At 33.6% G+C, this 12,562-nt stretch overlaps 1 protein-coding gene across 4 annotated transcripts in view; it reads left to right on the top strand.

Annotated features, from left to right (window-relative positions):
• Positions 1-12,562, top strand: part of USP25 (ubiquitin specific peptidase 25) — a 126,500-nt gene that overhangs the window by 28,183 nt on the left and 85,755 nt on the right. For all 4 annotated transcript variants that reach the window (XR_015768425.1, XM_028113855.2, XM_088024217.1 and 1 more), the window contains exon 4: positions 10,159-10,282. Coding sequence is in view for 3 of the 4 variants with exons in the window: in XM_028113855.2 (XP_027969656.1) it covers positions 10,159-10,282 (124 nt within the window). In the remaining variant the exon portion in view is untranslated. The remainder of the gene's footprint in view (positions 1-10,158; positions 10,283-12,562) is intronic.

The following is a 12,562-nucleotide window of genomic DNA, read 5'->3' as shown; positions in this document are numbered from 1 at the left end:
AAACCCCCAGATCAGGAGTTACCTGCTCTACTGACTGAGTCAGCCAGGCACCCCTCTGATTTTGTTTATAGACCTCCTCAGAGTTAAAAAACAACCAGCAAGAACACATTCACATGGTTGTTTATAACTGTTGTCAGTAAAGATTATTTTAATGTTTGTTGATAAAATATTTTAATTTCAAATTTTCAGGATAATCTTAATATTTTTGTTCACGAACAATCTTATGTGTCAAAAGCTGAAATACTCCTACCTCATATAGGTAATAGGTGATGGAAGAAGTTTTGTATATGTGAGACAGACCTAATTATTTATGTCTACGTTCAAGACAAACTGTTTTGGACCCTATCTACATCTCTAACTTTATTTTCTACTGTTTTTCTCTTTTTACTTTATAAAACCATGATAATTCAGGATGGCTTGGAGTTCTTATCCACCCAGTGCTATTTAATTTCTTTGGTCTTTACACTTGCTGTGCCTTCAGTCTGGAATCCCCTCTAGCCTTTACCCCCAGCTTAATTACCTCTGGTGTTTTTAGACTTAGGTCAGGAGCTTCTGGCTTCTAGGTTGGAGCAAGCGCTTCTGTAGCACCCAGAGTGTACTTGGGTCTTCAGGAATACTGTGTTATTTTGAAATTATTTGCTTGTGCCTTTCTTTCTTACCAAACAGGAAGCTTAACAGGGCAAAAGACCATTGATGTGCCTATCATGCTAGAATAGTTTGCATAGTTTCTCAAAAAGTGTTCATTGAATTATTTTTGATAATATGTATAAAAAAGCTGTTTCAGAACCAATGAAAAAGAATGAGGTTGAGAAGCTTGTTGAAAGAAGTTAGAAAAAAGAGTAGTATAAATAGTGGAGGAACTAGTGTGTGAGAATAACACTGTCTTTCAAGGTTCCAAGACTTGGGGGAAAATGAAATTAGGTAGAGAAAGGAAAAAAAGTTTTCGACTGAAGGCAACTGGTTAAAGTGAAGGAAACAGGAAATTGACTAAACATGGTTTAGTGGAAACATTGTTCTAGTGGAAAGGATGACAAGATTTTAGACTGATAGATGTGAATTCTTAATATAGATGGTAGACTTTGTGACATGAGGTAGTATATATAGAGGTAGGTAGGGGAATTAGGATTTATAAGACTTTCCAGAGTAAAAGAAGATGTCTTATTTGCTCTGTAAAATCAGCAAGTATTGTTTAAGCCATATGTTAACACCTGTTCAAGACTTTTGACAAGGAATAATGAAAATGTTGTGGACAAAAGAGATTTGAATAGGTGCTCTTAGGGAGAAGGCAAACCTGATTTCAGAAGGCGTGTGTCCCGTTGAATGATAATTAAAAATTGTGTGTGTGTGTGTTTGTGTATGTAGCTCTTGGAAAATATTAAGTAATTTTTTTTATAAGATTTATTTATTTGAGAGAGAGATCACGTGCCCGTGCATATGCAGGGTGGAGGTGCAGAGGGAGAGGGAGAGACAGTCCCAAGCGGACTCCACATTGAGTGTGGAGCCTAATATGGGGCTCGATCTCATGAGATCACAAGATCACGACCTGAGCTGAAACCAAGAGTTGGTCACTCAACCAACTGAGCCACCCAGGTGCCCCTCATTAAGTATAATTTTATATTTCACTTTAAAGAAATGGTAGAGAAATGGAGTTTCTGGTTTCATTACAACTGATCATCATTTTGAGCAAATTGTGTGCTGTTGTGGTTTCTTTCTCAATAAAATGTGCTATCCTTCTCACCAAGGTGCTAATTTATAATTAGTAATTTAATAAGTTGGATGGTGTGTCCATAAAGTTGTTTGCAGATTATTGAGAAAAACCCTTGTAAAAATAAAATGTGATTGTATTATAATAGTATCAAAATGTGAAAAAAATGGGGTGAGGTAACATTCTTTTCCATTTAACAAATTTGTACCATACTTCATAAAGTTCTAAGAAGTACAGTTGCTTTTAGGAAATAGATTCAGCATTTAAATTTGTCATTGTCACAGTAATGTTACATGGTCTAAAAGTGAGAAAGTAAGGAGATGTCATGCATTCAACAGATTTTTTAAATTACTATGCTATTAGTCCTGAGAAGAAAATGACGTCTTTTGTCTATTTTTACTTCTTGGAAGGAGGGGTAAAACATGTGAGGAGGAAAGATAGGAAATAATTACAAATATATATTCAAACACAGGCCTCTATTGGGAAAACTGGGTAAGTGCTACAGGAGTCTTGGTGTATTGAAGCACCAGAGTGTGAGGAAGTTCTTAAGCGATTGTTCTAGATATCTAGAACAATATAAAAATCCTTTTGAGCATTTTCTCAATTTTATATGAAATATGTTGTTATTTGAAAGTTGACCATATTGTAACTTAATTTTTTCAAATATGGCATGTTTTTTAATTTTTAAAAAGTTTTTAATTCCTTCTTTTCTAAGTACTAAGTCTCTTACAACCAGGGCTAAACATAAAGCAATGCTAACTTTAAGTGAGCCATCTATTGGTTATGGTGCTGACAAAAAACATCGGTATTTTGAAATAAAAATCTCTAATGCTAAATACATAAGATTCCTTGTTGATATAAGCTCCTTTGGAAGGAATAAAGTACATCTTTTTTAATGACTAGAAAAGATTAGCTTTTAAAATAATATCCTATAGAAGTCACATTTGGGGCTTGGGAAATTTTCTGTTACTCATAACTCTATATGTCAGAAGATAAAATTATATCACTTTAAAGATTTAACACGTATTTGTGAACCTTTGTTTAATATTGAAGAAGTAATTACATTTTCAGTAGTTAGTAGGACTATGATTGTCCTTTCTATCTTTCATTTTTGAGAAAAAAGAAAACATTTCAAGGGAAGCTTATACTCTGCATAATAAGGAATTAAGTAGTAATGTACTTGGTGTCTTTTTATTGCATTTGTAATTTTCCATACTCTCCTGAATTCTGAGGAAAGGCCCAAAACGTTTGTAGTAATATTAGCTAAAATTTTAGGCATCTTTTTTTACTCCTTGGATCTCTTGTCCGGATTGGATATTGTGGATTGTCAAATGAATGCTTCCCACCTCCAGCTAAAATTGGAAATAAAATTGTGTTGGAGTTTTGCAGTAAAAGAATACTAATGCAGAGCGGACTAGGAAACAATGCAAAATATTGAGATATCATAGATATATACTAGACTCTGCTAAGTTTTTGTGTCATGGCAAACTCTTGTCATAGACATGACCATGCAAGGCTTTTGCCCAATTTGAAATCAAATAGGTAATATTCTTCCTTTCATGACCATTAAATTCTTTTGAACTTTTTTTTTAAAGATTTTATTTATTTATTTGAGAGAGAGAGAATGAGAGATAGCACGAGAGGGAAGAGGGTCAGAGGGAGAAGCAGACTCCCCGCTGAGCAGGGAGCCCGATGTGGGACTCGATCCCGGGACTCTGGGATCATGACCTGAGCCGAAGGCAGTTGCTTAACCAACTGAGCCACCCAGGCGCCCTGAACTTTTTTAAAACAGGAAAAAAACAGTATATGCCCACCAGAACAAGATGTACTACAATTGAGCAATCAAAGTATGGGTCAAAAGATGAGAGGGATTTGGGTAGGTAATTTTAACACAGAAAGTATTGCCATATGTTATTGGCTTAAGTTTTAGAGAAATTGTTACAACACATCAGAATGACTGTTAAGTGGTCAACCCTTCACAAATTTAGAATCAGTGTATTTTCTTCCCCTCAAAAGGAATTGAATTATTAGGTAAGGATTGCATAGAAAGTGAGAGGTTCTGTCTTAGAACTCTGGTCTTATATTGCTTGGCCAGCCTAACAGTGATTTAAAGCTCAAGTGATAAATAGATCCAAGTCTAGTGCGTTCATCTCTGCTAAGGGTAAATTGCTTAGGTTAAGCAGTTTAGGATTTTATTAATTGAACGCTAATTTTTCCCATTCTTTAAAAATGTTAAACAGGTAACTATGGATAGAACAAAAATTGATGCAAAGAAAGTTAAATCTCTTTTTCCATAGAGATTTCTAATGCATAAAACTATTTTGACGATTCCCCAAAAGTCAAGGTTAAGCTTAAAAGTGAGATGCTACAGTGGTGTGAAAGTTACTTGTAACCGGTTGGATGTAAATAGGTTAGGCTTCTACTCTATTCTAAGCATGTACTTAGAATTCTGTCAGACATGTACTGCAAAATGATTTGTGTAACTTTATGAATTTTCTTAAATTTTATGGCAGAATGATAGCCATGGGCTATAACTTTTGTTGACTACCTTTGTTCATATTTGCCTCTCTCTCAAGGGCATCCTCACTCTTCTGGTGGCCCAGTGATTTTTCTTCTTTTTTTTAAAACAAGCTCTTCCTAATATCTCAAAATAATCATTTAGTTTGCAGTTCTGTCAGTTTTTATGTACTTTTCCCTTCAGTTGCTCTTGCCTGGTATATATTATTACAACTCTTGTCAAACTCTTATTCAACACTTTAACTCCTAACTCCCCAAACAGTTCTTTCCATTCATATCATTCCCCTGCGTAGAAATCTTTGCTGGTGGTAAATATAAACTTGACTTATCAGGGTAGGGAAAAAAAAAAGGATTTTCCTTAGGTTTAACCCTGTGTAGGTAAGGAAAACAATGGAAGAACTTTTTTTCTCCTAAAAATCAAAATCTTTACATGTATTGTAGTTTCAACTATATTATGGGCTAAATTGACTTTTGTAAACTAACTTGGAACCTCATGTCATTTAATATACTGTTTTTATGGGAAAATGAATTATGAGTTATAAATAATGCCTACATTTGAAGTCTAATTCGTTGTTAAGTTCATGACTGCCTATATTTTGGAGTGAGCAGAGAAATGTTTCATAGTTGGTATTTAAGTTTTACTCAAATGGTAGTTCTTTGGAGAGTGAAAGATTCATTAGGGTGAGTGTTATGTTTTGTTATATTTATTTCTGACTTTACAGAAAAAAAAGTTTGAATTTGGGCAGACTTGAAAATGATGGGGGTTTTTGTAACATGAGATTTTCTATAGTGTTACTCAGCTAACACTAACACATTCGTGCCCTTGAATTGTGTTCATGCTAGTACTAGTTCATGCTAGTACTTGATTGAAACAAAGCTTGGTGTTTCACTGAGGTCCTTCCTTGACACAGATATAAAAATATTCATAATACTCTGGTATTTGGATGGAATTTTAAAAAGGCTTAATTTTTATAATTGAAATTAGAAATTGTTTCAGTTAGAAATTATTTATAGCCAAGGTGTGTTCTCTGTTCCTTTTTGAGTATAAGCATATAAGAAAGTCATAGAGGGCTAGTTTTCATTGTGAAACAAAAGTTCATTACATGCTTCATGTTTTAGGAGAAATTGTTCTAACTCTAGAAAAAGAAGAAACTCATGTTTAACCATTCTGTTGAAATAACATTTAATTAGTTAATATCTGGTCTTAAAATCATATGTTTTTGGTATATGAGCAGGTTATAATAGTCTTTGAGGATTGCTGTATTGTTTTAAAATATCCTATGGAAAGAAGAAGCTTTATGGAGTAATGGGAACATCATGGAGAAAAATTATTGTGATTATAATGAAATTACAAATAATAAATAAACCTCCTCCATTGCTTAAAGGAAAAAGCCCCAGCTTTTCAGTTAAGGACCAGTAGTCTCTGATTAACCTATCATGCTAACATTAAAGAATACTATTGCTTGTTTCTTCCTTTGCTTACACTCAAAATACTTCTGACACCAGATGTGTGAATTTTTTTCCACACCTGACTGATTCTCCAACACCAGCTGGGTGTCCTGCGATTCAATTCAATTCTGACACTCTCTACCTGACATTAGCTTCAGATTCTGTAAGGTAAGGGCTCTCAGTCCCACAAGACTGCCCCCCACTTTAGATGCCAGTCACAAGTAGTGGGTCCCCACGTTACCCACACTCTGTCTGACTTGGCTACAAATTGGGGAGTTCTCACAGCCTCCTCTTTGAGTTTGATAATTTGCGATAATGGCACATAGAACTCAGGGAAACACATGTACTGGTTTATTTTATAAAAAGAATATGATAAAGGATACAGACGAACAGCCAGATGAAGAGATACATAGGGCAGGGTCTGGAAGGGTCCCAAGCTCTGGAGCTTCTGTCTCATGGAGTTGGGATGTGCCACCCTCCCAGCATGTGACTATGTCCACCAACTTGGAAGCTCTCCGAAGTCCATATTTAGGAACTTTATGGAGGGTTCATCGGGTAGGCATGATTGATTATTAACTTAATCTCTAGCCCTTCTCTCCTGCATGGAGAAAAAAGTTCCTCTCAAAGTTCCAAGCTTCTCATCATAGTTTGGTTTTTCTGGTGACTAGCATTCATCCTGAAGCTATACAGGAGTCCACCAGGAGTCATCTCATTAGAGCAAAAGATGCTCCTATCACCCAGGAAATTCTAAATGATTTAGGAACTCTGTGTCAGGAAATGGGTCAAAGACCAAATATTAGAAACTTACCTTGTTCTTTTTTTTTTTTAAAGATTTTATTTATTTGAGAGAGTGCATGAGAGAGAGAGCACCAGCGGAAAGAACGGCAGAGGGAGAGGGAGAAGCAGGCTTCCCACTGAGCAGGGAGCCCGATGTGGGGCTCAATCCCAGGACCCCGGGATCATGACCTGAGCCGAAGGCAGGCGCTTAATGACTGAGCCACCCAGGCGCCCCTACCTTGTTCTTTGAATGGATTTACTTATGCGTGATTTTATCATACCATGGAAAAAATTTCATTCTAAATGTTGGAAGAATGTCTACATTATAAAACAAATCAGAATTGTTAATCACTTGATTTCCCCAGAAAAGCTTTTAGGTGTTGGGAAGATGTGTGCATAGTGATAGAAACAAGTTTTCCAAAGTTAGCATTTTTGCTTGAAAAGTCCACATTATTCATTGGCAACACATACCTTCATTTGTTCTCCCGCAGGTGACAGGCTCACTTTGTTTATTCTCTAGAAAATATCTGCCAAATTCTGAAGTTTGAGTCCTCCTAGTTTGTAGTTTGTTCGTTGTTTTTTCAAGTAAAAATAGTGTGTTTCATGAAAAAAAAAATCAGCCAGTTTAATTGGCTTGCAACTCAAGCATTGCACTAGTGTTTTCTCTTGAGCAAAAGCTTACTTTAGATGCAGCAGCAGTACTATGCATACTTCCTATTTTGTCATATAGAATTAAAAGAATATGTAAATCAGTGTTTGAGATTTAATACAATAAAATTTTCCCTTTTTATCAAGGATCTAAGAGAAACTGGCTTTTTTTTTTTTTAGTAGTGAGTATGTATAGTTGTAATACAGTGAATTGCCCAAAGAACTTGGTGTTAACTGCCTCAATTTGTGCAAAGATGCTATTGTTTTGTATCATCAGTGCACATATGATACGGGAGGAAAGGCAAATAGCATCTTAGTATTTTTATGAGAATATTTTTTTACTTATGGAACCCCCTTCTCTTTTAGGGTCATGGGGGAATACCCAAGGCTCCATTAACCACTCTTGGAGATTTGCTAGTATAGAGGAAAGATTTAATAGTTAGAAGACTTAAATTTAAAGCCTGTCCACCATTCTTTATTCTTAATGATGGTATACTTCATTTCTCACAACTTCAGTTATTTATGAAATAGGGTTAAGAACACTTTGCCTTGTTTTTTGCTTTTATGTTGCTTGAGTTACAATTAAGTTATGAAAAGCTCTAATTATAAGTTGTTGCTATTTCTAAATGAATTTCTGCTCCAGCCAGTTTCCTTTACTTGTCAGACATGAAACGGTAAACACTCTAGATAGTTTCAAAGAAGAAATTTAATACAGGGGATTAGGTTCTTAAAAAAAGAAAAATCACTGGATAGACTGGAGGAGGGATCTTTAGCTCAGACTTGTGAAATGATTCCCAGATTCTTGCAGGACTGGCCAGCCAGGGAAGCTGCTCCCTCTGCCACTATTAGGAAGGTAGTGAATCCGGAGGCTGCCTCTAGGACAGCTGAGTTTAAGAACATACTTCTGGAGCTGTAGGCCAGAGAACAAGCAGGCAGGATTAAGTAACTGCCACTGAGCTATGCCTGAACATTGGAATGCAGAGTCTAGTTGCCGCTTCTACTCTCTGTCTCTTTGACATCCCCGAATCTGGAAACTGGACCCTGGAATGCTATGTGGAACAACCTGTATCTGTTCAGTCGTGCTGGAGAAAATAGCCTGAAGCAGTAGAACAGTGGCTGCCCACTCACTTCTGCCCTCTGTGTCCCGTGTTAGTGCATCTAGCTGGTGGAGCCTAAATTCTGTTCAGAACTGTGTAACTGTGAGTGAACTGGGAAAATAGATTTGTTTTTGTTTTGTTTTGTTTTGTTTTAATCTTTCTACCTTCTGTAGTTGAAGAAAGCACACTAGGAGGATGAGGGAATGGAGTTTGAGAGCTAATTAATCATATTCCCCCAAACTGGTTTTTCTGCTTCTTTGTGATTTTCAAATTATTTTTTTTTACTTCTATTATTCTCTCTTTACTCACTTGAGTTCTAGTCATTATTTAATAAACAAGATAGTTCTCATTTTTTGAGGCGCATTCATGCTTCTCTAGTCCTAGCTTCTTCATCAGTTTTGAAGCTGGACTGGATGGCTCCATCCAGGTGATATCCATCTACAATTGTGATCTAGGTGGACTTGGGTCTTGTAAGCAAGACTTAGGAAACCTTCGGCCTTCCGGTGTACGTAGGCATGCTCCATCATTTCAGTACCTTGCTGTGTTCTGTTCTACATTTTACTTGACTGAATTTTTTTGGACCTTACTTACTACATTTTCATGAGGTTTTATTATACTCTCTAAAGATATTTAAAAAACACCTTCCGTAGCCAACTATTATTTCTAATATTTTTAATATTTTTTTTGTGACTGTTCAGAGAAAAAGTGTGGGTAACAATGGAAGTAGACTTTTGAAACTGTCAATATACATAATTTCTTTCTCAGTAAGTGTGGCATATTCTTTTTGAGTAACTACATATAACCCTAGAGTCAGATGGTAAAATGCAGGCATTTTATTTCCCATCCCCTACCCCTTTTTATGTTTCCCATCTTGCAAAATTTTTTTTACAAGATTACAAAGAAAAAATTTAATTTTTAACATGTCTCAAATACAAATAAACAAAATGAATATAAAATGTACCCAAAATACCTGTAAGCATAAGCCTAACCACACAAAGCTATAGCTTTCTGTCTTATCATACTGTTTTGTAATCCTCTACTTAGCAATATATTATGGTTCTTATGACAATGGGGGTATTATTACCATCTTTTGAGTGAAGGAAATTGACCAGATATATTGGAAAATTGGATTAAAAGTTTTTTTTCTGAAGGTAGTAATAGCTGTTGCCGCTATTCTTTGGAAAAAGAATATTTAGAGCATCAAGACTGTTTTCTTTCTAACAAAAGAAAATGGTGTCATTTATTTGTATATTTCTTTTTATGAAATGAGAAGTTTTTTTAAATGGAGAGGACTGGATGTTCATTCAGTAATTCGGATGGTAGAGAAGTATTTAAAATAGAAAGTGAAAGGTCCTGATAACTTCTCTTCCCATAACCCTCCTCCTCAAAATTAATCACTGTTAACAGTTTAATACATTCTTCCACTCTTTAAAAAATGTATACATATACACTTGACTTGTTTTTGTGTATAGTTCTTTATGTATTTATGGTCAGTTCTGAAGCATAATTTTTGAGATGTTATTAATTATTATACTTGTTAGATAATGTCTAGGTGGTAGTATGCATGCACTGTAATGTATGTATATTTGGAATAACTTCAGAAAGCATAAATGTAAATGTTTAATTATGCTGATTTCAATTTTTGTTGGTAAAATCCTGTTTTTAGCAGTCTTTCTGCTTATTAGCTTTTAATCAGAGGCTTCGTAGTAAATATTGAGATTACTGTGCAGTGAAAAATATTTATGCTCTTAATGCTTTAGGCATATTTTTTAGGGAAGAACATTAAGTTTTAAAATATAACCAATTTAAAATGTGTTTGCATTCTCTTCAGAGAGGCTCTTATGGAGAATTAAGTTGGTGCTGACTTTGGTTTGAAAAGATATATTGGGTATAAAATCCCCATGATAAGAATTACCTTCATTTTGTTTGGCTTTTAATTTTGAGAAAGATAGTTTTGCTTTTCAGATGTGATTGATCTCACTGGAGATGATAAAGATGATCTTCAGAGAGCAATTGCCTTGAGTTTGGCGGAATCAAACAGGGCATTCAGGGAGACTGGAATAACTGATGAGGAGCAAGCCATTAGCAGGTAAAAACATAATTTGTATAAAGTAGTTATAAGTACTTTTTATAATAGAAATAATAATTGGCTTTAATTTCAAGAGGCACAAAGATACACTTCGTTATTCTAAATAAACCCATTAATAAACTTTAGTATTGTTTTTGTATTTTCTGTAACTAAAATTTCTGTATTCTAGTTCTGACTGCATTTGGAGTTTAGATTTTTAGGATTTTGGAGTGGCATTATGAGGCATTTAATTTAGGTGTATATTTTAATATTTTTTTTATTTGTTTTTTCTTCCCTCATCTCTTTTGGATACATTGTTCAATTCAGTTTGTAGTCATTTATAGCAGGGGTCAACAAACTTTTTATGTAAAGGGCCAGTGGTAAATATTTTAGGCAATATTGTTGGCCATTTGGTTTCTGTCACAATTAGTCACCTCTAGGATAGTAGTGCTAAAGCAGCCATAGATAATACATAATTTAATGAGTGTGACTATGGTTCAATAAATCTCGTTTTAAAAAAATAGGCTGCCAGCTGGATATAGCCCATGGGCCTTAGTTCTCTCCATCTTCTGATCTATAATATAATAGTATATTTATAGGCTTTTTTTTTAAAGAAATAGGCAAGATTCCAAGATGTGTGATAGAATGTATCTTTTGATTTAATAATGAAAACTTTTTAGTTTGAAACATTTTGATTCATTTATGGATCAAATAAAAATAAATTTGACTTTATCATGAAACAATGTTGATTAAAAAAATCCTTAAAATATAATATAATCTTCTAAAGAACTCTATGGAGGTAGTGGTAACTATTTATTGAAAAAGAAATTGATCTTTTAAGAGGTTAAATGATTTTCTGAAAGTGCACAGCTAAAGTAAATCTTATGACTCCAGTGTTCTTTTCCCTTTAATACAAATTGTTTGGATGTACCAGCTTTCTCAGATAATTTCCCTTAGCATGGTATCATTAGTATATTTCTTTCGAAGTAATCTGAGATTACTGTGTGGTGGTAGATGTCTCAAAATGCTATGTTTAGCAGGCACATAATTTTTCTTAGTAATACTTTTTAATGTCTTTAAGTGTTACTTTGGAAATTACTTCGTAAGACATTATAGTAAGATGGAAAGACTTAAATTAAAATTCATTGTCCTTTTCAGTTGGGGGTAATACCAATTAATGCCAGTAATTTTAAATGAAAACCCCAAAATTCATACATTATCTTTAGACATTGTAATTAAGCTTATTTCTGAAGGATTTAGAGAAATTGTAAAATTAAGTTTGTTTCAAAAAATGGATTGGAATGAAATAATTGTCTTGAGTAATTACAAAACTTGACTAAACTTTGATGAGAAATATTTTAAACGTGAAATACATGAGTTGGATATCATTTAAAGGAAATGATCTATTATATGTAAGAAATTACAAAATAGAACATATATTACATATGTATTATATATATTTGTACATAAATTTATACCATAATATATACCTGAATATATACCAAATCTTGTTTTTAAAAGCATGTGTATATTTTTGTTTAAATGAATTTATATTAGTATATAAATAGAATAAAGTCTGGAAGCTTATATACTTATAAATAGTGGCAGTAGTTTTGTATCATGTGTTTTCAAATTAAAACAGCACGTACTAATTAGTTAATAAGTAAAAATAACTTGAAAGTTAAAGGTTTAAAATTATTCCTAATCTGTTATAAAGTTCAGTGTATATTTTATATATTTTTCTAGATAATTCATTTTTGTCCAGATGGAAACAAATATCTCTTAGGATGGTGTTCTTTTTTATTCTTGGTCTTCTAAATTTTAATATATTAAAATTAGTGAATATTTTATAAATATTTTTATTGTACATGACATTACAGAGATTTGGTGTAGTGTAATATGCCATAAAATGTTGTGTAAAATTATGTTCTGTAGAAGTAAAAAGTCATATTACTTTACTGTTGCAAAATACAAGTTTTTTGTGGTATGTGTAGATTTTATAATTTACAGTTAACAAAAAAGTGTTAAATGTAAAATGTGCAGTTAATAGGCACATATGTAAATCTCTGTGTCAGAAAAAAAGGAAATGTAAGAATTCTAGCTAAACATTTGGCAAAGAGATAATTTGTTCCTATGCGTTTATTAATAGGCTTAGGATTCTAAATTCCAAGGGGGAAATGATGTATTTTTAAGAAAAAGTGTATATATCATGCTTAAAAGTATAAATTTATTTATTCATTACTTAAGTTCACATAACAGAATTTTGCCAAATTCCTAGAATCATTTGATGATGGTTATATT

Source organism: Eumetopias jubatus, unplaced genomic scaffold (genome assembly GCF_037043125.1).
Source record: "Eumetopias jubatus isolate StellerSeaLion01/CBP00866 unplaced genomic scaffold, mEumJub1_p1.0 scaffold_1, whole genome shotgun sequence".
NCBI classification, from domain to species: domain Eukaryota; kingdom Metazoa; phylum Chordata; class Mammalia; order Carnivora; family Otariidae; genus Eumetopias; species Eumetopias jubatus.
The sequence above is the reverse complement of the archived record's forward strand: the minus strand, read 5'-3'. Positions and strand labels throughout refer to the sequence as shown.